Here is a 20,697-nt window from a genome sequence, read left to right as displayed (position 1 = left end):
GGAGGGACGGAGACGCTAGATTTGGGCGCAGGCTTCACACCTCATCAGGCATGTTTGCTGGATGAGCTGCTCTGCCACGACAAGCCCAAAAGAACAAATTAGGTCAAACGGTGACACGGAGAAACAGAAAACAACAACATGAGAGATTCAATGTTTCATCTCTGTTTGCTGGAGTCTGACGCTGACGCCACTTTGAATCGTTGCCAGCGAAACGTGTTGCTGAGGTCGTCTGACAGTTTCCCTGTCTGATGGCTTCAGGTGGGGGACAGGGTCCAGTGTGAAGATGGACTCAAATCAAATCTGTTTTTATCACCTTCCATTATTCTTCTGTGCACTTTGAGACACGTTAGTGTTTGTTTTACATGTCATTTCTGTTTTTGTCGCGTTTCAGTTACATGTTCAATAACTGGCTCCCACACACACATATTAACGTTGTCACTTTTCTCTTACTATCGTGGTTTAAGTTTATTTGTTCCTTTTCATAATTTATCCTGGAGAAGCAGCAGAATGTCAGCTCTACACCAGTCTGAGCCTCAAATTTTATTTGAAGTAACACAAAAGGTGAAGGCTTGGTGCTGCTGGCACATTTCAGAGGACCCACTTCCTGAAAGCCCCACTTAGCCTTTAGCAGAAATGAAAGCCGCGGGACCGAGCGCAGAGAATGCGCCTTTATAATCGGGTCTTTGGCAGCTGCCGCTCATGTCCTATTGATTCGGCCAGAGCTCTTTTCCCGCAGTGGCTGTAGCTGAGGTGGGGCTGTTGAAAGGCCTCACAGTCCTGCTCTGTTCAAGCAGCACAATACATATTTAAAATACCCACATTTACATTCACTTTTATGGTACGAAATGAATGTAGTGGGCAACTTAAAAGCGCACGGTGACCTGGTGACAAGGCCTGACTCATTAAAACTTTGGAGCTGTTGTGCAGAGCTCACAGAGACACACTGAAGCCTTTTTATCCCGACGCTGTGTTTTATTTAGACTTCTGCTAATTGAAATCCTTCTTGCATGTAGAATATTCCATTCTCTCCCTCTCGCTCTAAGTCTCTCTCCCTCTCTCTCTATGTCTCTCTCCCTCTATGTCTCTCTCCCTCTCTCTCTATGTCTCTCTCCCTCTATGTCTCTCTCCCCCTCTCTCTATGTCTCTCTCCCTGTCTCTCTCTATGTCTCTCTCCCCCTCTCTCTATGTCTCTCTCCCTCTCGCTCTGTAATTATTTATATTCTTGCAGCTGCCTAACCTGTCCTCTCTACCCCTCCCTGTGATCTTCATCTGTGTGGAAAAACTATTAAATGAGTTGAACATTTGCATTAATTGCGAAGGGGGCGGAGCTCTTGAACTTCTGATCATCTCTTGTTGAGATGTGTAAATTCAGTTCAATTTTGAGCAGGATTTCTGTTGTCTCTACCTGCTGTGTGAATGTTACCTGACCTTGCTCTCCTTCTCCTTTTATGTGTTCACTCTCTCTCCACCCCCCCACTCACAGGCACACACAGACACAACCCCCTGCTGAGGCAGCAAGTGAAGCAAAATAACTCACTCTGCCACACAATCGCTCCTTTGCCTCGCTCGAGGCTCTGACTGCTTTATTCCATGACTTTTCTCTCTCTCTCTCTTGCTCTTCTCTTTCCTCCTCCTCCTCCTCCTCATTGGTTCTGTTAAAGAAGAAATCATACCATCGTAACTGTGATACAACAACAGTGAATTGCTTGACCTTTCTCATTGTGTGTTGGTGTTGTGCTCTGTGTCCACTCCCACACATCAAGAGAGCTTTGTAAATGTGGCCACCTTCATTTGGTGGGAATTGGACTTGTGTGCATGTGTTTTTACGCCTGTGCTGGAATTTGTGCACGTCAGACTGGAGCGTTGCTGCCACGGCGCATCATGTGACACAGCATTGAACAGGCAAGAAGGCGTTCTTTAAGACACAATTTTTACTGTACAAAATGTTTTATAGTTTTCACAAAATACATTTAGAAAGCTCCATTTTAAATAAAATTAAATTGAAATATTTAAGAGACAGCGTGTAGACGTTTCATCTCAAGCATCGCTCAGACGTAAACCCAGTGTGTGTCCGTGTTCTGGGGACACACTGAAAACAAAAAATGCCAAACTTAAAAAGAGCATGACAGATGATGCTAGAAAAACCCTCCCATGGTCTCCAAATATAAATACGGACTGCAGGGGTTCGGCTGCAGCCTCAAGAAGTCCAAGCCAATGTAACGGAACAGAACATGTGTACAAAATGTTGCAACACAAGACTATTGAAAAAAAAACCACCGTGTACTAGATGAAATACAAAGGCTTTGGTCTGTCTTACAATCAACAATGATTAAATCTGATATGTACTTGTAAACAACTGCCAAACACTTAAGTTTAAAACTCTGTCAAGCAATGTTTAATCATAATTATAGGAATTAAATATTTCTAGTTGCACAATTTTTTGACCATAGGACACTATAATACAACTAACCCTAAGAGACAAATTGTACCTGACCCCTAAAGAAATGTATTTTATGATGCATGGAACATTTATAGAATATTCTTGGGGATATAAATGAAATCAACTTTTATTGGAGAAATCTTTCTTTAAGATTTCAAGGGAAGACAAGTACTTTACATTTTGACAGAAACAGAACTGTATTATATCGAAGATGCAGTCTACCATTTACAGACTACAGGTTTTCTTTTACACCTGTTTTTTTCTCCCTGTTAATCTGGGGTGAGTCCACCCACCGAGGCCAGCGGCTCCCCGGCCGCGTGGCTCGCCGCGCCGTCTTTGCTCCTAACCGCCGAGGGATGATCCGGGTTTTCGCCGTCCGAGGAACTCGCAGCCTCGGTGGGTGGATCGAGTTTGAATTCCCACCACTGAAATGTCCATTTGTAAAAAAGCAACAAAAAAAATGAAACGACCAATAAATATATTTTTTGTCAACACAGTAAGAGTCTTCCCTCCAGCTTTTCATCTTTAATGATATGCAACAGCTTCCAAAGACCATGCAGAGGCTGGCAGAAAGTCTCGATATAAGCAGATTTAAAAGATAGTCATGGCAGAATCTCTCGGGTTCTCTCTCCCACAAACGCAAGACCAACATGGTTTCTAGAAGTCCATCTATCAGTACTTGATCTTGGTTTTTTCATATTAACATACAAATGGCCATTTACTATAACACACCAGCGAAAACAAAGGAAACAATGACTGAAGTTGGAAATAGAAAAAAAAAAACAGATAAGATTTTGTTCCATAAAAATGTAACACCGGGTACTTTACAGAGGTCCTTTTTTTAAAATAAAAAAATGTCTCTTCCGTTGTTCTCTCTACCAAGTCCTCATTTGAATGAGCATAGGGCTACAGAACAGCACAACTTCCTGCTGGAAAAGCAAAGCCCAGATGTCCCTGTGGGTCTCCCAGAGTCTCTCTCTCTTTTTCCTCCTCTTCTGTCCTTCGCAACCCTCTCTCGCCTTCCCTACTCTCCTGTGCCGTGTGTGTGAGGAGCACTGCCGGAGGGCCTTGGTGGAGTGGGTGGTTACAGGGTGAAGTAGCTTTTCTCTCTACTGTAGTCTTGACCAGTACTGAGACATGTCAGGCTCGCTCCCTGGGACTTGGACAGGGACAGACACTCCAGGAGAGATGAGTCCTATAGAGACAAGAAGGGAACGATGTCAGACGATCGGGGGGGCCAAAAGCATATAAGACAGCATGCTACGTTAGATGAGTAGATGCACCATGCACAGTTAGTGTGAAAGCTAGAGGTGGTGAGCTTTATAGCAATGAGCACTTTTTATTCTGCTAGCAGGTAGCTGAGCAGTGGCTCTGCCACGAGGCGACGCTGAGCACATGGCTGCACAGTAAAAGGCTGCAAGCTCGATAAATTTGGGCTTAGGCGATGGCATTCAAACATAGAGAGTACAACAGCAAATGAATCAAATTAATTAGCAATTTAGCACAGAGGAAATGTGGTTATGCATGATTAACTCTTCATGACTATAACCAGTATATATGGCTCTCAGTAACAGCATTCTAATGGGGTGGAACTAAACTATGGGCTGGAGCGGTGGGATTGACATGATGGCACAGAGCAGCAATGAAATGAGCCTTTTTGTTCATGCAACTGCAGACAGAAAGTGACATGGGATGCAGAGGGACTGATCTGCAGACGTCTCCAAGCACTGAGTTGGAAATGGAAATGGAAACATGAGGCTGCAGTGACAAGTCATAGTCTGTTTGTTTTTTTAATTTTAAATGGCTATGTAGTACCCCCAAGAATTACAGGAAAGGTGGCAGATCATCTCGAGATAGTGCCCTCTGGGTTGTAGGATTGAGTCATGCATGTTAACACGATGAACTGTCTGCCTACCTGTTGAGGTGGTACCAGAAGTTGTCATTGATTGGCTGTTCATATGTGCCTGCATATGAGGGGGCGTGTATGTGTCGTAGCTCCGCCCATTCACAGGCGGACTGGTAGGCAGCATGCAGGAATAAGAGGAGGTCTGGCTGGGCTATAAATGGGAGAGAATTTATTTTACATTAGCTTAGCCAACCATAAATGTCCCCCGGAATACTGTGACGTTTGGATTTCATTGCACAAAATCAGTCCTTCAGTTTCACATACACCAAAGGAAAGATCAAGATTTTTTTTTTTAAAAGATTCCATAAATGTTTGACGCTACTCTTCCAAATATGAGGTTTCAGATGTGGCAGCAGACTTACTTGCATAGGTAGGTTGTTGGCCATGGTGAAGCTGGGCATGGGGGGCAGCGCGCTGTAGGTGTTTGTGAGCGCAGAGTCAGGTCGGCCCAGCATGGACCCCGAGGTGAAAGACACTGTCAACCAGAAGGAAGAGCTGCTTAGAACCTTGCCCGGACCCGGGCCCTCCCGTGCGAGAGTTCCGGTCACGCTTTGCCCGGTGGTCGGTGTGAGTGCGTCTCGGACTCGTGAGTTCGGTATTTACGCGGATAGTCAGCCGAGGATTTTACTCAGTCCCCCATCTAATGGAACTAGAACGCACAGTCTTCCAGGCCTTTTCTCCCCACTCATATTAATCCGCGGATTGTCACGTGGTACTATATAAGGTGGGTGCTGTCTCACTTCGGTAAAATGCGAGCATATTTTATCAATAAACTCTGATTAAAGAGGATACATATTTCTGCCCGTGCGCCACAGTCGCTGCCAATTTGGGGGGTTTCTTTGGGGGCCCGGGGGCCCGTCAGTGCAGGCCCAGCTGTGTTGAACCTACCCGGTGTAGTGGGCTGGGGGATGGCCTGGTAGACACTGGTACTAAAGCTGCTGCTGATTGGAATGTGACTGGATGAGTTTGCCTGGCGGCGCTGGTTCCGCAGCTTCTCCTCTCTCCTCCACTTTGCTCTTCTATTTGAGAACCATACCTGCAGTCAAAGCTTCATATTAACTTCATGGAATTTTAGAAACCTTTCGTTATTTTTTTTAAATTCCTTTTCTGACTCTGTCTGCTGGAGAAAATACTTTGAAATAACTCACTTGTATTCTTGCTTCCGGAAGGTCAATTTTTGCCGCTAGTCTCTCTCGCGCAAAAACATCGGGGTAATGAGTTCTTTCAAATTCTGTGACGCGGAAAACGGTAGAAAAGTGTCGGTAAATAAGCGGGAAATACGGGGGTTTAACTGTGAAGAACAGCCCGCTTGTTTTGGCTTCAAAGCCATACTTTTATTGTTAATAACTGCGGTATTTCTTGAAGCAACTCTAGATCTCCACCTTTTTCCAGGTTCTCGATCTGCTCCTGCGTGAAGGACGTGCGGTTCCTCTGCAGCTTCCTCTTGAGCTGCAGCCTCAGCTGCGTCTCCTCCGAGTCCTCCCCGTTCGAGCTGATGGAGTTGGTGTTTTCTCCGGCACCGTCCTGCTGCTGGCAGCCATCTGCACCCGAACAAAAACACATAGAATGGAAATATACATTCAATTAAGCTAATTGAATAATTAATTCTCCGCTTCGCTGTTGTAACAGCCCAGAGTTAATTGTACAGATGAAGCGCGACATCATTAATTAAAAGCCCTCCCATCACGGTTGATTTAATTCAAAATCAGACGAATGATTGCAATTTCTCATTAATGTTTCCGAGATGGGGGGGGGCGAAATATGAAGAAGATTTTGCATTTAAGCTGTTTATAAAATATTGTGGGAAAAACAGGCTGGTGAGGCAACTCCAACAATGGCGAGTTCTCTAAAGGTTAAGAGAAATGTGACAAGATGTGGCGAGCCTGCTTTCACGGCCTATGAGATGTATTAAAACCCCAAACTCTCTATTCCACCCCCGCTTCTTTTTTGCTGCTGAGCAATGCGTCAATGGTCCCCATATGGGCGTTGGTATAGCCATTGAGGTGACCACCAACTTTTGAATAGAAGAAGACGCTTTTCAGGAAGATACAATGCCTCTAGGAGTAAGGGAAACCATTAAACTATGGACACAGGCAGGGACGAGCAGTGAGCCCACGGTGGGTGTGATATATGTGTGTGTGTGTGTGTGGCGGGGGGGGGGGCACTGGAGGAGGTGACAAAAGGATCTTCTCTCTGTGGAGGAGCGCAGGCTATAGTGCTCCGGCTTTGTGCGCACGACGATCCCAGTCAACAGAGCTTTGAGACCAGTGTGTTAACCCTTATCCACTACCGTCATTAATCACGTCCCCCGGCCAGCTCCACGCCACTCAGGATTTCTGTCTTCAATTGGAAACAAATGAGTGAGGAGAGCGCACGCAACCTCCCGAACAACCGAAATAAGGCCAATCTATTCACGGGCCCTTCAGACACAGGGCGAAGCTTATCGGCTAATGTCTGTCCTGTTGTTGGACATCATTATCACCCCGAGAAGTTAATGCGAAATTAAGCAGAGGCTGCGCTCACATGTCTCACCGGTGAGAGGACCGGCCCGACCCGGGACAGGTGGACCGCGGGCCCGGCCCGGGACAGGTGGACCGCGGGCCCGGCCCGGGACAGGTGGACCGCGGGCCCGGCCCGGGACAGGTGGACCGCGGGCCCGGCCCGGGACAGGTGCACCAGCCCGAACTGCTGCCTTTGATGCTTTGGTTTTAACGTCGGCAGTACTGCTGCAGAAACAGCCCCGGAGGCATATTTACTGCATCCTAATATGGTTCACTGGTGTTGTTATTTGACAATTTCCCTGCTGGAAAATAGACCAAAGTGTTCTTCTTTCGGCCGATAGTTTGTATCCACGCTATTTGTTTCTTCACTCCGGATAATCCATAAAAAGGAGTGAATGTGCCGCTATTATCCGTCTGCCAGACCCACTGACGCTGAGATGGGATTTGTTTTCTTTCTAAAAGCGCTGGGAAATAAACTCATTCTTTAGAATCACGATGTCTCAGTCAGTGAGGCGGAAAAGCAGCAAAAAAAAAGATACCGAACCAATTGCGGCACTTTTCAGTTTGCTGAGACCGGATCAAAACACTCTTGAGAAACCGCTTAGAACTGAAAGAGAAAGTGAGAGACTAAATCCTATAGACGGGATTTAGAGCCGTATAGCGAGAGAGGCCGATAAAGAGTCTGTGATCATTCGGTTTTCTTCCGATAAAGTTTTCCTCTTTTAGGATCCCTCATTTTATCTGCTCATCGGCGGGGAAAACTGTTTAAATTGTTCCATTATTATTATTATTATTATTATTATTATTATTATTATTATTATTGTTGTTGTTGTTGTTGTTGTTATCGACAAAATTCTACGAATAGTACGAATAATTATAATAATTGTTAGTATTAATATTAGACTTTTTTACTTATTACTAGTATTGGAACTTGATTACATCCACTTAATTCTTCTTTAATGACAAGAAACGTAGCTATTACGTCATATTTTCTTTAAAAAATTATAATTTTAAATGTGAATATAATCATTTCCGCTTTAATGCTCGATAATAAAGTCACACGTGTCTCAATGGTGATCAAAGATATGCAAATTATTTTTGAACGACTGAATTCCACCACTTCCGGCCCTATTATTATTATTATTAGTAGTAGTAGTATTATTAGTATTATTATTAGTAGTAGTATTATTAGTATTATTATTAGTAGTAGTATTATTAGTATTATTACTATTACTATTATTATTATTATTATTACTATTATTATTATCGTTGTTATTGTTATTTTATTATTATTGTCATTAGATAATAATGATTAATTGTTATTATTACTATACGCAGTATTATTCTGAGTATTATTAGTGGCATTATTATAATCATTATTATTATTATTGTCATCATTATTATTATTGTTATTATCCCCAGTATCCCCAGTATTATTGTGCTTGTTATTAGTGGCACCAGCGTTATTGTGATTATTATCACTATTATTATTGCCATTATTATTATGCTTGTTATTATTGCTCTCCCCGGTAGTGCTGTGGGCATCATTAGCGGCATCCGTCGCTCCTCTTCCCGGGCCTGCCGCAGGCCCACGGCGGCGCCGCTGCGCTCAGACTTCCTCAGCAGCCTCCACGCTCCCGCATGTTGCCATCAGGACAGACAAAACCTTCCCTAATGAGCAATTACACGTAGCGCGCACGGTTCCCATAACCAAACGTTGCGTGTGAACGAAAACATTCCTTTGTACTGATATCCGCGCACACAGCAGCTCCCCTTCTCTGCCTCCGCATCGGGACGGGAGGAGAAGTATGCGGCCTGTTGGATGGACACCTCTGCTGAAAAGACAAGCCGCTGTCACGCACATCCCTGTGTGGGACAGTGGAGGCTTTCAGAGCGCGCGCTCTCTAATCCGCAGGTCTTAATTGGTCGTCTCGTCCATCACGCGGCACCTTTCTGCGCGTTGGAAAAACAAACCTGGAACTCCGTAACGTCCAATAACGGTAATATTTCTGTGACTGCGCGTAAAAACACGCTTAACTAAACCGCGCACGTGGCGTCTTTGTTGGACGTGCACGGTAATGAAGCTCACCTTGGTTGGGCTGCCCTGGCACTGATGTTCCGGGGTACCAGCCGGGCCGGGTCCCCCAGGTTCCTGTCTGACCGTTGAGCATTCTCAGCTTGTCATACATGCCATCTGCGCCCATCTGTTGCTTTTCACTCGCCAGGTTGCGGAGGACTCTGTTTATCGATGACACCTGAATGACAAGAGTCACACGTCACAATAATATTAGGGTCGCAGCAAGCAACATGTCACATGCGCGCGCACATGCGCACTCCGCTGACAGATACTTTCAGACCAAGAAGGTTTCTAATTGACTGAATGGTTGGCTGCCCATCTGCATGAGGAAAAAGTCATTTCATGTGGCAAATCAAATCATGCACATAACTTCCAGTCAATACACTTACACTGGGGATGTTGTCGTTGGTGCAGATGCCCTCCGACAGAAGTCTGTCACGGATCTCCCACGCAAAAATAGATGGGCACTCCCGCTTGTACTGCGCGATTTTCGCGACCACCTCTGGTGTGGCGACCCTGGGCTTGCTGCCGCCTATTGCTCGTGGTCGTATAGAGCCAGTCTCATAATATCTACCCAAGATCTTGCTCACACAGCCGTTGGACACCTGGATGGAAAACAAAAGGCACAATTCACATACATTATTTACGACTAATAAGGGAATTTCTAAGATGGCGTCAAATAAGTTTCACCTTTTCACTGTCCAGCACTTGGACTGCATCATGGGTCTATAGTTAAACACAAAAAATATGCCTTGAATTGTACATTAGGCATTCCTTATAGGTTTATTCTCTAAGAGAGGTAACGTCTTTTCCCTTTCCTCTGCTTTTTTAATTCAACAACTGACTATCGTTGGTCAGTAATAATGTCAGACTTCGATACGCAACAGCTGTAAAGGAAGATGCGGCTTCAAACTGAAAGCATTTCCAGTTTTTGGTATGTTAAGAGCAATTCACATCTTTCAGAAACATTCTGGTGTTTTCTGTGCGTAAAGGTGCGCGGCGGTCACCTGTAGTATCCTGGAGATGTCGCAGGGTCTGGCACCGCTGTGAGCAAGTTCAACTATTTTCTGCCTGGTGGAATCCGGCAGCGGTCTACCGTTTACAAACACACCACCAAGCTGGTTCACGCCGCTGTGACCTATATGGAGACAAAGGCACCCGAATCATCCCGACGCCGGCAGAACGCCGGCTGACAGCACAGGTAATAAAGCAAATGTTGCCACTGAATGATGAGGAGGATGGCGGAAGCGTAATAGAGATTAAAATGAAGACAGAAAAAAATGTTCATTGCAGCCGATTTAATTTTTAAAAATATATTTATATACACAACATTTAAAAATAAGTAAATTGTGCGCTTCGAATTATTGCGCGTGTATTCCGGAGGCTAACAGAAGAAGCGCCGACTGTCATTGAAAATAAAAAGGATCATAGTTTTTCCTTCTTTTAATAATAATAATAATAAACCTAATCATCGATCGCCTCTGTCAAACCGACAAGCTCTTACTTTAAAACCCTCGCATCGTTCTGCGGCTCCATGCACCTGCTCCAACATCAGCACCTCTCCCATAAACTCTGAGATAATCACCACAGCCGTTATGACTAAATAACATCGAAGCAGAAAAACTGAAAATCCTTTTAAAAGGTGACGATGAGTCGACAGCGACAACGTTAATCCTCGTAAAAAGCAACAGTTACGCGTCACGAAGACGAGGCACCGCGGAGGCATCGGCTGTGAAATACCTGTTATTGTGCTGATGTCTTTTAAAGAGTGCCTTTTCTTTCAAATCATCGTTGCGCCAGATGCCGCTAAAGCAGAAGAGAAGCCCGCAAACCTGAAGCCAAACAGGAGAACCGACTCCCCGGAGTGCCTGTGCGCTCTGCCTCTCCGCTGCCTTCCCCTGCGCTGCCGCCCGGTACATTGACTCCGGGAGCAGAGGCTCCTTAGCAATAAATAAGCTCCAAATATAGAAGAGGGGGAAAATATGATGAGCCTGCCTGACATTTGTCTTTAAAATAAAGCTAGCTGCACGTCAAGTTTGAGCTTAATTTCTGGAAATAGGCGGAAGTCGCCTCGGATCATGCATGGGAGGCTAATTGAAAAGATCAGTTGGAGCACTTGTGGCAGGCATGTCACTTTATGACACCGCTCTGCTTTTGAAAATCGCATCGTCACGACAAATAGTAGCATGATAAAACGACCCTTTCTGTCTGCATTTGGATATCACTCAGACAAAATTGGACGCTACTCGTTTACCCTCGGAGGGAGACTTCGTTTTAAGGTGGCCAGGGGCTACGCGCGGCCACACAAACGAGGGCGCGCCTGGATTCTTAACATATTAAAAGTGACAAGTAGTTCTCCCCCCTCTTTCCTGCCCACCCACCCCTTGTTTGTATTTGACAACAAATGCTCGCAGCCACTGCAGCCCTGTTGTGTGCAGTCGGCGGGCGTCTCTGCTATGAAATATGTCACAGGAGCTTCCCTGAACGCGCACATTTTATTCCCAATAAACGCTCAAAAACGGCCTGTGCGCGGCGAAAATAAACCTGCTTAACACACATCTCTTTTTCCCGCAATGTGTAATAATCTTCCTGCGAGGATCTGATTGATAGTAAACCCATTATCATCCCTCCTGCTCTTTGGGTAATTCCCGGATTAAGCCGAATTAATAGACTTCTTACGCTGAAATTGGCCCCTGCGCATTAGCAGCGCCGCTCTGCAGCCTCTCCGTCACGTCTGATTGATTTACAACTATCACATAAATCGATACAGCCGTCAGATAAGGACAGAAAAACCCAACTCTCCGAAGGTTAAGTCTTAATCATGGCACAATTCCCTCAAGTGAGCAGAGTCGATCTCGCCCGCTGGCGCTGATTATGCGCCTTGTATTCTATTGCGAGGCGACTAATAGGAAAACATATGGTGTCAATTTGGACGCTGCCCACCATATAGAGCCAGGAGTTATTAACACAAAAGCCGCGGAGGCCGCCGCGACCTTTAGACAACCCAAAGGGCCGCTCCCAATGATATCTCCTCGACAATTCGCACCACACATCACACGCCAAAGCCAGGAGAGCATCGGCGCCCTCATCATCATCACCATCATCACCATCATCATCTTCATCATCACCGACCGGGGAGCGCGCAGTTCTGCTGAGGCCTCATTACTGCGCAGCGCAACAGAGGCTACAATTCCCAATATTTGATCCGAAATGATCCCATTCCCAGATTATTTTATCGTGTTTGTTTTTGTTTGAGGTTAAAGGCGCACAGATTACAGCACATACACGTCATCCAGGTATATGGAGAATAATGTAATAAAATTATTCCACACACCTTCATCACAGATGTCATACACCTCTTGTCCAGCAGTAAGAGAGAAAATGTGTCATGTTTATGCTTTTTTTTCCGTTTCAACACACACGCACTCACACGCACAACACAGAAATTCAACTCAAGGGCCACTTTAAACACAGGGGCCCGTCACCTTTATATGCAAACGTCGTCTACAGTTTTGATTGGCACCCATGACAATATGCTTGCTAATATTTATCCAAGTCCGGGCCGAGGCCCGCGGTTATAATACGCGCGCTCTCTTTCTGGTCCCCACTGTCTGTCCGTGAAGAATATGGACTAATCTACATAAGACATTATTGCTGTTCCTCATGTTTCATGCAAGCCTCTCTCCCTGCGCGGCTAATCTCGTATGCAGCCTGGCAGCAGCTCTAACGCTAATGCAGACGGCTGTGCAATTATTTAATAGCAACTCAAGCAGAAAAAAAAATCTCGCTTTCGACTCAGCCCTCCCCTCTTTCTGTTCTGTCCCCCGTCTTCCTCCTGTGATTAACTTGTTCGATAATAACTTGCCCACCTATCATTAAAAAAGTATGTTAATTTGAGAGTATCTCGCCCTCCTCTTCCTCAAAGTCATGCAAATGTTTGCCTCTTGAATCGGCCGTAAGGACGCGGCGCATAATGTCAGTGGGTGCTGCTTCCGTGGAAGCCACATTTAAAACGTGCTGCTGTCATCAAAAAGGCAGAAGACCAAATATGCTTTTAAAAAAAATAAATAATAACATTAACTTACTGTTCTGCATCATTGAGGCTACGCCAGACTCCCACGTGGCTTGGTTGTGGTATTCTGAACGTCACAGGGAGAAGAAAAAAACCCTTCTGGTTAGCTTCAGATGATAACGATCATGTTTTGAAATAATGCAACATTTCTTTGATTCTTCTTTTAAAAACAACAACAACAACAACAACAACATTGGAAAACGTTTCTCATATCATCGATCGATTTTTTTTATTCGGGTGTTCTTTAACATTATCATGAATTTGACATCCTCAGTGTATGTATGGATTTTTTTTAATTAAACTTGCCTTGAAACAGAGTTGACTGTCCACTTTATAACAATTTAGTCAATCATCTGCCGTTTTCACTACTTAATGTCTCCCTATGGGACAGAGCAAAACAACACATTAGCACAACCACAACTATCCGGATGCACTTCACTGTATTTTCATCCTACATTTGCAGTTAACCTCAATAAATCTGCTGCCAAGCGAGTCCAAACTGGTTATTCGAGCTCTCTCCGTTAGGCCTCGTCACAGTGAATAGAAAAGAACAGGCTTTCCGTAATATTTGGCCTGTTTAACAACCTGTTTCCTTCACGGCTTTTGCTGATTTCTTTTCACTGTTTTCACCCCAACAATCCCTCCGCGTCTCCTCCGCTCAGCAGGATCTATTTATTTGAATAAAGTTGCCCCTCTTTTATGGGGTGTGTTGTGGAACCTGCACAGTGACACACGGTTTCTATCCTGCCTCAGTGCTCTGCAAAAGTTTGGAACAAAGCTTGTTGGACTTCCAACTATGCGCCCCCACTTTTCCCCCCTCGGTGAATCTCAAACTCGGCCTTCGCGACAAGAACCACACAGCTCCCCTAGTAGACACACCAACAAGTTCAGATTAATACAAAGAGCCAGAGGCATGAATCCACCCCCTCCGGGACCATTCACGCACACACCCTCTCTCTCCCTCTCTCCCTCTCACGCACACACACACACACACACACACACACACACACACGACCGTGACCCCGGCGCCGCCGGTGCGTGAACGATTTTTTTCCCCTTCTCCTCGTTTTAAAATAGAGAAATAAAACATCTAAAATGTATTTTCTGTCTCTGCATATTTGGTGGTTATTTTGTGCTGCTGGTGCAGATTGTAAAGTGAGCCGGCAGGAAGAAGAGCGCGGCAGGGCGCTCAATTGGGAAAGACAAATGCATTAAAGCCGCCATTGACTGGGAGGAGCGGATACAAAGGGAGGCCAGAGAGGGAGATGTCTGAAGTCTTCTCTCTGCAGCCACAGTCGTCCTGTGTGCAAAGCAAAACGGCCTAATGACGTCGGCGGACAGGCTGCGTTTGGTCCCCGCAAACTGCCGGTGAATTTAAATTGTGCTTTATTTTTTCATGTTTCTCAAATAGGCTGCATTCATTAAGTTCAGATTCCATCACACTGGGCCCACATAACCGCAGTTAGCCTGTTTAGCATAAAATATCCCGCAATCACAGGCGCCAATCAAAGTAACGATTATTATCGGCATTATTGCAGGGCTCTTTAAAATAGCCTTTGATATTTAAGGTTTATTTTGATTCAACAGGCTGTATTCATGGCGGAACCACTGTGCTGTCAGTGGATTTATAAAGAGCAAGTGGTTAATCATTTATTTAAGGTCGAGGGCTCAAACGTTGTTGCTCCAGAGGTTAACGACGATCTAATCTGCATTTCTTTTCCTTTAGTAATCCGTAACAACAATGTCTTAATTCAGTGAGCTTTTTCTGGCCGCTACACTCAACATGCACATGCGGGGAACCGGCTCACTGTGCGTCGGCCGTTGTCAGAAATAGCTGAACATTTACAGGATATTGAATTAATCATCATCACGCACCAAGTCAACAGGTTCGTTCTGATTCCTAAACAGCCACCATAATTGTTGACAAATGATGTTCATTTTAAAATGCCATTTTCCAATCCTAATTATTAATATATTCGGAGAGAATTATCTGAACTGTAGAATTCAATTTATTGATTTAAATGTTAATATTTCTACAAATTAATGTGTGTATTTATTCCTTTAATTTGTAGAAAACTCGAGTTCCGGATCGAGCGACGGAAAGATCAAATTTGATGATATTAAAAGTATTTTAAACGTGACTGTAAACCTGCAGGATTATTTTTAAAATATTACACAATTGCCGTAAATGTATAAGTTATTTCATCTTCTTAGGAATAGATGTTCGAAAGCATTTTTGTGGCTCACACGCACGCACGCACGTCCCCACCGCAACAACTTTTTTAGAGGCGCTCGGGTGACTCGCTGCGTGAATCAATCTGACACTTTTGCTCAACGGGTCATTGCGCCCCTTTCTGCACGAGGATCGCTGTCCTGGCCCGACGTGACTTTTCACTCTTTACTGTTAGAAATAAGAGGCCAGTGGTCCGGAGGCCGAAACACGGCACCAGAACCGAGCAGAGGAAGCAGGCGAGAGCCGCTGTGGGCTGCCTGCATCCCGGAGAGGCCAGTCAGAAAACAGGCTGCACAGTAAATACCAGAAAAGTCTCGTCAGGTTCAAAACTGAATCAATAAAATTATATTTTATTGGTAAAATGAACCATTTTCGTGCATCAAAATAATAATCCGCTGATGTTACATCGAGGCAGATTTTAGGTCACATCTCACCTTTTTGGGGCATCCTGTGTTGTTGTCAAAGTCCTCAGCAAACTACAGGACACAAGTTCTCCACAGCGCAGAAGCAGGAAAAAAGCCGACCGGGATCAGTCAGTCAGTCTCGCGGGAAGTTTTCGAAGAGGCAAAAATTAGTTTCCAGTGGTCTTCGGCCGAGACGGAGGGGATATCCCTGCGAAGTGGACAGAGATTGACAGTGAACTCAGATGTCAGGACGCACGGAGTTTGGCAAGGATGTGCGCTGGCGTGTGAGAGAGCGAATGAGAGAGTCGGAAAGAGAGAGAGTGGGGAAGAGAAGAGAGAGCGGGGGAAGGGGGGTGGAGGGGTGGAGGGAGGGGGAGGAAGGCAGGGAATATTGGTGGCGGCGGGGAAGGAGGTGGGCAGAAGAGAATGAGCACACCTATGTTGATTGGTGATGGAACAAGTGTATTAATGTGCGTGTTCCCGGTCTGCTGTGCGCCTCGCCTCCCTCCGCCGCTCTTCACCGGCCCATTAGCGCGACCCGACCTCTGTCATCATCCCCCATATAAACACTTCCCCCCTGCGCCACAGCCCAAGCGGGAAACGGGGCCGAGCCACGGCAAACAGAGAGAGAGAGAGAAGAAAAGAGGGAGCGAGTCTCGTCTTCCCAACCTACTAATCAACCCACGCACGCAAATACGCGGCGCTCACTCGCTGAATGTTGTCCTATTGCAGAGCAGCCGCCTCGGAAATGCCCATTGGACGGGAAAAGCTCCATTCTTCCAGGCTGAATCGCGTCCGCGCAGGGAATCTCGGGCATTTTCAGCTCCAACCTGGGGCTGACTAGTGTTGCTAGGGGGGGCAAATCTTGGCAAAACAGCAGCACGCACGTTAATGCCGCAACCTTGCGTAGCGGATCCGAGAAAATACGAGCTCAATTATGTGAAACGTGTGTGTGTGTGTGTGTGTGTAACGTGATTGTGATTTTTCTGTCAAACAATCAATCATTTTCTTTCTTTTTTAAAAAGGTATTTGGTTCCCACGGACGTGAATCATCTGGAGCGTGAATTGACTCAAAAGTTAAAAAAACACACACACACACACACACACACACACACAACCGGTGTTGAGGGGAAAGTTCTCCCCTCCTTCCTGCCCGGACCCAGAACCAAACCAAAATGTGCACCACGTGCTTTTGTTGATTCTTTTGGGTATCACCTTCCCCTGAACACCCCCCCCCCCCCCCCACCCCCCCCCCCCCCCTTTAGGCAAGCCCCGCTGCTTTTTATGGACGCATTTGCGAGGCGCGACGACGTCACTCCTGCGACCTGACAGCAAATAGCACGCGTAAATAAAAGTAAAAGCTAATGACTGTGTAGCCATGACCACACGCGCTCAAACCGCGCTGCTTGAATGACTTGGCTATTAAGGCACAGCTCAACGCACCCAAAAGCAAACGCTCCGCGCCCGCGTTTCAGCGCGCACCCCCGGACCAGGAGGTGGCCATCCGGGAGCCTGTCCGCTGACTTGGAGAGGCTTGTATGGATGTAGGGGCAGAGAATGGGGGTGCGTGAATAGGCAAAAAAAAGAGAGAGAGAGAGGAAACACGCGGGGGGATGGGAAAAATTGTGTTTTTGGGATGGAGGGAGCATGAAATGAAGTCGGGAGGCCTACACTTGACTTTCTTTGACATGTGAAAAAGTAGGAGAAGTCAGAGCTCATCAATAAAACACTTTGGAGGTGAAAGAGGGCTCCCTAACAACCATCGCATTCCTGACAGTGGGCTCAATGAGTAGACAAACGACTCTGCGAGAGAGGGAGAGGGGGAGGGGGGAGGGAAGGAGGGAGTGCCCGGCCTGAATGGGGCCCTCAGTGGGCTGGCGAGATAATGAGCTGAGAGGACCGGCTCAAACTGTCACCGAGGGTCCCGCGGTGAGGAACAACACTTTGGCCAGTACTCCTTCATCAAACAACCCGTAAACTAAACGAGCACATTCATCTGTTTCTCCTTCCCACATTGTTTCTCCTCACTTAGGCTGGTGGCGCAGCCTATAGGCCTGCCGCGAATGGCCGCGGCTCCTACTCGCTGAGGACGGTGGGAGGGAGGGGAGAGGGCCGGGGGGGTGTCCCCAACATATTCTCGTCAAGGACCCCCCTATTAGACATGCATTAGACCAAAAACACCCCCACTCTCCTCCCTCCCTCGCTCGCCTCGCCCTGTACATTTTGTGCTGTGCGTCCTTCCTCATGTTGCTCATGATTTCCTGTAAAGATGACGCAACACAAATGTGTGTGTGCGCGCGCGCGTGTGTGGTGATCACGGCGGCGATCTACCCAAACACTCACCTTACACTCATCTGCGCTAAACTTGATAAACTCGTGTGTGTGTGTGTGTGTGTGTGTGTGTGTGTGTGTGTGTGTGTGTGTGTGTGTGTGTGTGTGTGTGTTTTAAAGCTCTCATTCTTGAGGTTGAGGCCAGATCTCCAGATCCTCTCTTCCTGGAGCAAATTCCCGTGTCAATACTCTCAGTATCGATTTATTTGTTTAAACTGAGAACAATGATTCCTTTCTTTAGTTTCCGTTATTTATTATTATTTGGAAGGTTTATTACTACAGTTTGTAAATTATTTCCAGTATTTTGGTTCTGTAAAGGAGTGTGTGATTGCTGAAGGGGTCAGTAAGAAAATGGGATCGGCTGATGGTGGAAAAGCAATTAGCCCAATTGGGATTAGCAGCACCTAAAGCCAAAGGCCCTGAAAAGGGAGCTTACTCCGGCCACTATTTCCCCCAAAGGCACCGAGGTTTTTGTGCCCATCCAAAGTTTTAAATACAAATAAAGGGAGGAAAAAACATAAGGGGATGAAGCTGCAGTGAAAAAGTGTCATTGTTGTGGACAGGGAAGGAGAGGCAGCGCTGGGGAACCGGCTCAGTTCGAACCCGGGTTCGGGATTACAGTTAACCCTTTACGGACCGATTCAGCTTCACTGGTCAAAACTACTCATAGTAGTTGGCAGCTTAATTTTGCTTCATCAAACGCGGAAATTATATATCTCAACATAATTTTCAGTCCCCAACATTGTAAAAATTTTTTAGAAAGAAACAATGGCCAACTTTATTCTGTTTTAGTTTTTCTTTAACTTGGGACATTAATGTCAGTGTATTTTATATTTAATTATTAATGTCATATATGATCCCTAGAAATAATGTGTAAATAGTAATTCAAACAAAAATAAAATGTAAATACGCGCTTTAACGTAATGAATTTTAATTGCGTTATCTTTATTAATCGCGACTCGGCTGCATTTGGAACACGCGTTTTTGGAGCTGAAACTCTCTTTCTTTCCTTTTCTTATAATTTTTTGCTGCTGCATCAGCTTTTCCTTCAATAACTGCGCGTCTGTTACAGTCTTCAAATCTCGACATGTGGCATTCTTGACCAGTTTTGCGTCTTAAGCTTCTAAAATGTTTGCAGTCAAATTCCAATGTGACAGAATTTCCGTGGACGTTAATCGCGTTTTAACTCAAATATAAGTGATGATCCATTTGGTCACATCTCTGGGGACTCACGGAGCGGCTGGAGCCCATGACGGTGCCCACATGAGCCGCTCCTGGCGGCTGAACGCGGGTAACGGTGGCACAGCTCGGTGCACTGTCAGATTTTTCACAATATATCGACGCGAAAACGCATTTTCTGTACGATAACAAATGTATTTTAAAATAACGCGCACAAACACACGCACACAACCGTGCAAACCCGTGGAGTCAAAACCCGAGGAGCATTTTTTAAAAGCTTTATCACGCGCGTCGTCTCTCCAGATTCTGACCAAGTTCTGACCCAACGTCACTCCACGACGCCACAAACTTGTCGAACCCAACATTTGCGTCCAAGAGCTCAGCCGCGCGCGCTGGAGCGCTGCTGGGCTTCAATAACCTGATGGAAGTTGATGGATCGAACGCGGGATTGAACACATTCGGTTCTCTGTGCAGGACGAAGCCGTTTTTCAAGAGTGACGCGCGCTTGATTCTACGGCGAGAACAGCTAATTACACGCTGTATTTGCGCGTGATAAATGACAACAAGAGTGGGTGTTCACCTCCCGGCTACAGTGAACAAGGACTTACCAAGTGATTTTACCATTATTGATCCATCACATCAGTCATCAGTTGGGCGGAGAGACCGAGTGTTTGTTTTAATACCTGTCTGCACACTTTGTAAAGGCTGAAACGTCATCGGAGCCAGTGGGGCGCACATTTGATGAGTGGACATCGGTCTTCAGATTTGTTTTAACCTATATAAGTGGTGGTTGTTCAGAAGGGAACCAAATGTAAAGTGCAATAAAGTGCTGCACACTCACCGGATGAATGTCAGTTTGGGTATCCTGCTCGCGTAAAGCCGCTTTCTCCTTCCGCGGGTCTTTCCCTCCGCGCGTCAGCGACACAAAATTATAGGTCCCGATTAAAAATCTATCTGCGTCGGATCCGTCGTGGAGTTGAAATGTCAATGAGAGTGAGGGAAAAAAATGCGCTTCTCTTACCAGTTACTTTCCCTTCAGCATCAGCCTCAAGTTGGCAGTGATTGGCTGCAGAGACGCGGCCACGTCACACCTTACAGGACACGGACGCGCCGAACTGGGAAGTGTGCAAGGTGCATGTGGCGCTCACCGGCCTGTTTATTGTCCACTGGCGCGCGTGCACGTCGTGTATACGTGCGTGTACCGATGAGAGAATTTACTTTTAGATTTTTTGTAATTTTCTAGGTTAGTTCACTGAAGTAAAATATGGGTTGTGTGTGTGTGTGTGTGTGTGTGTGTGTGTGTGTGTGTGTGTGTGTGTGTGTGCTGATATTATTTGTATAATTATTATTATGTAGTTTCCCGTTGTGTCATTAATCATTTCATTTCTAAGGTGTTATTGTTAAATTATTTAATAGTCGTAGTAGAATTCGTATTTTTACAAAATATTACAAATAAGTCTTAAGTATCCCATTGGTGCAGGTGCTTTGTTTCATTTGAACAAATAAGGTTAAAATATTTTCTTATTTTTCTGTTGTTTTTTTTACAGTTTATTT

The 20,697-nt window shown here is 45.6% G+C and overlaps 1 protein-coding gene across 8 annotated transcripts; it reads right to left on the bottom strand.

Moving 5' to 3' along the window:
- Window positions 1-1,928: 1,928 nt before the first annotated feature.
- On the bottom strand, window positions 1,929-20,194 carry pax6b (paired box 6b). 8 transcript variants are annotated; one of them, XM_029845793.1, is made up of 15 exons: window positions 19,985-20,185; window positions 15,664-15,841; window positions 13,303-13,376; window positions 13,010-13,063; window positions 12,259-12,282; window positions 9,932-10,062; window positions 9,615-9,650; window positions 9,314-9,529; window positions 8,937-9,102; window positions 5,729-5,887; window positions 5,495-5,577; window positions 5,235-5,382; window positions 4,709-4,821; window positions 4,356-4,497; window positions 1,929-3,635 (listed from the first exon to the last, which is right to left on the bottom strand). In XM_029845793.1, exons 4-15 carry the CDS (start codon window positions 13,020-13,022, stop codon window positions 3,550-3,552), a joined length of 1,317 nt encoding a protein of 438 aa, XP_029701653.1. In that variant the 5' UTR covers window positions 13,023-13,063; window positions 13,303-13,376; window positions 15,664-15,841; window positions 19,985-20,185; the 3' UTR covers window positions 1,929-3,549. The 8 variants fall into 8 exon arrangements, with proteins under 8 accessions (XP_029701653.1, XP_003977912.1, XP_029701655.1 ...); XM_003977863.3 differs by lacking the exon at window positions 13,303-13,376 and having other exon boundaries at window positions 19,985-20,186; XM_029845795.1 differs by lacking the exon at window positions 12,259-12,282 and having other exon boundaries at window positions 19,985-20,182.
- Window positions 20,195-20,697: the final 503 nt, after the last annotated feature.

This window comes from Takifugu rubripes, chromosome 13 (assembly GCF_901000725.2).
Source record: "Takifugu rubripes chromosome 13, fTakRub1.2, whole genome shotgun sequence".
NCBI classification, from domain to species: domain Eukaryota; kingdom Metazoa; phylum Chordata; class Actinopteri; order Tetraodontiformes; family Tetraodontidae; genus Takifugu; species Takifugu rubripes.
This window is presented reverse-complemented; position numbering and strand designations above follow the sequence as displayed.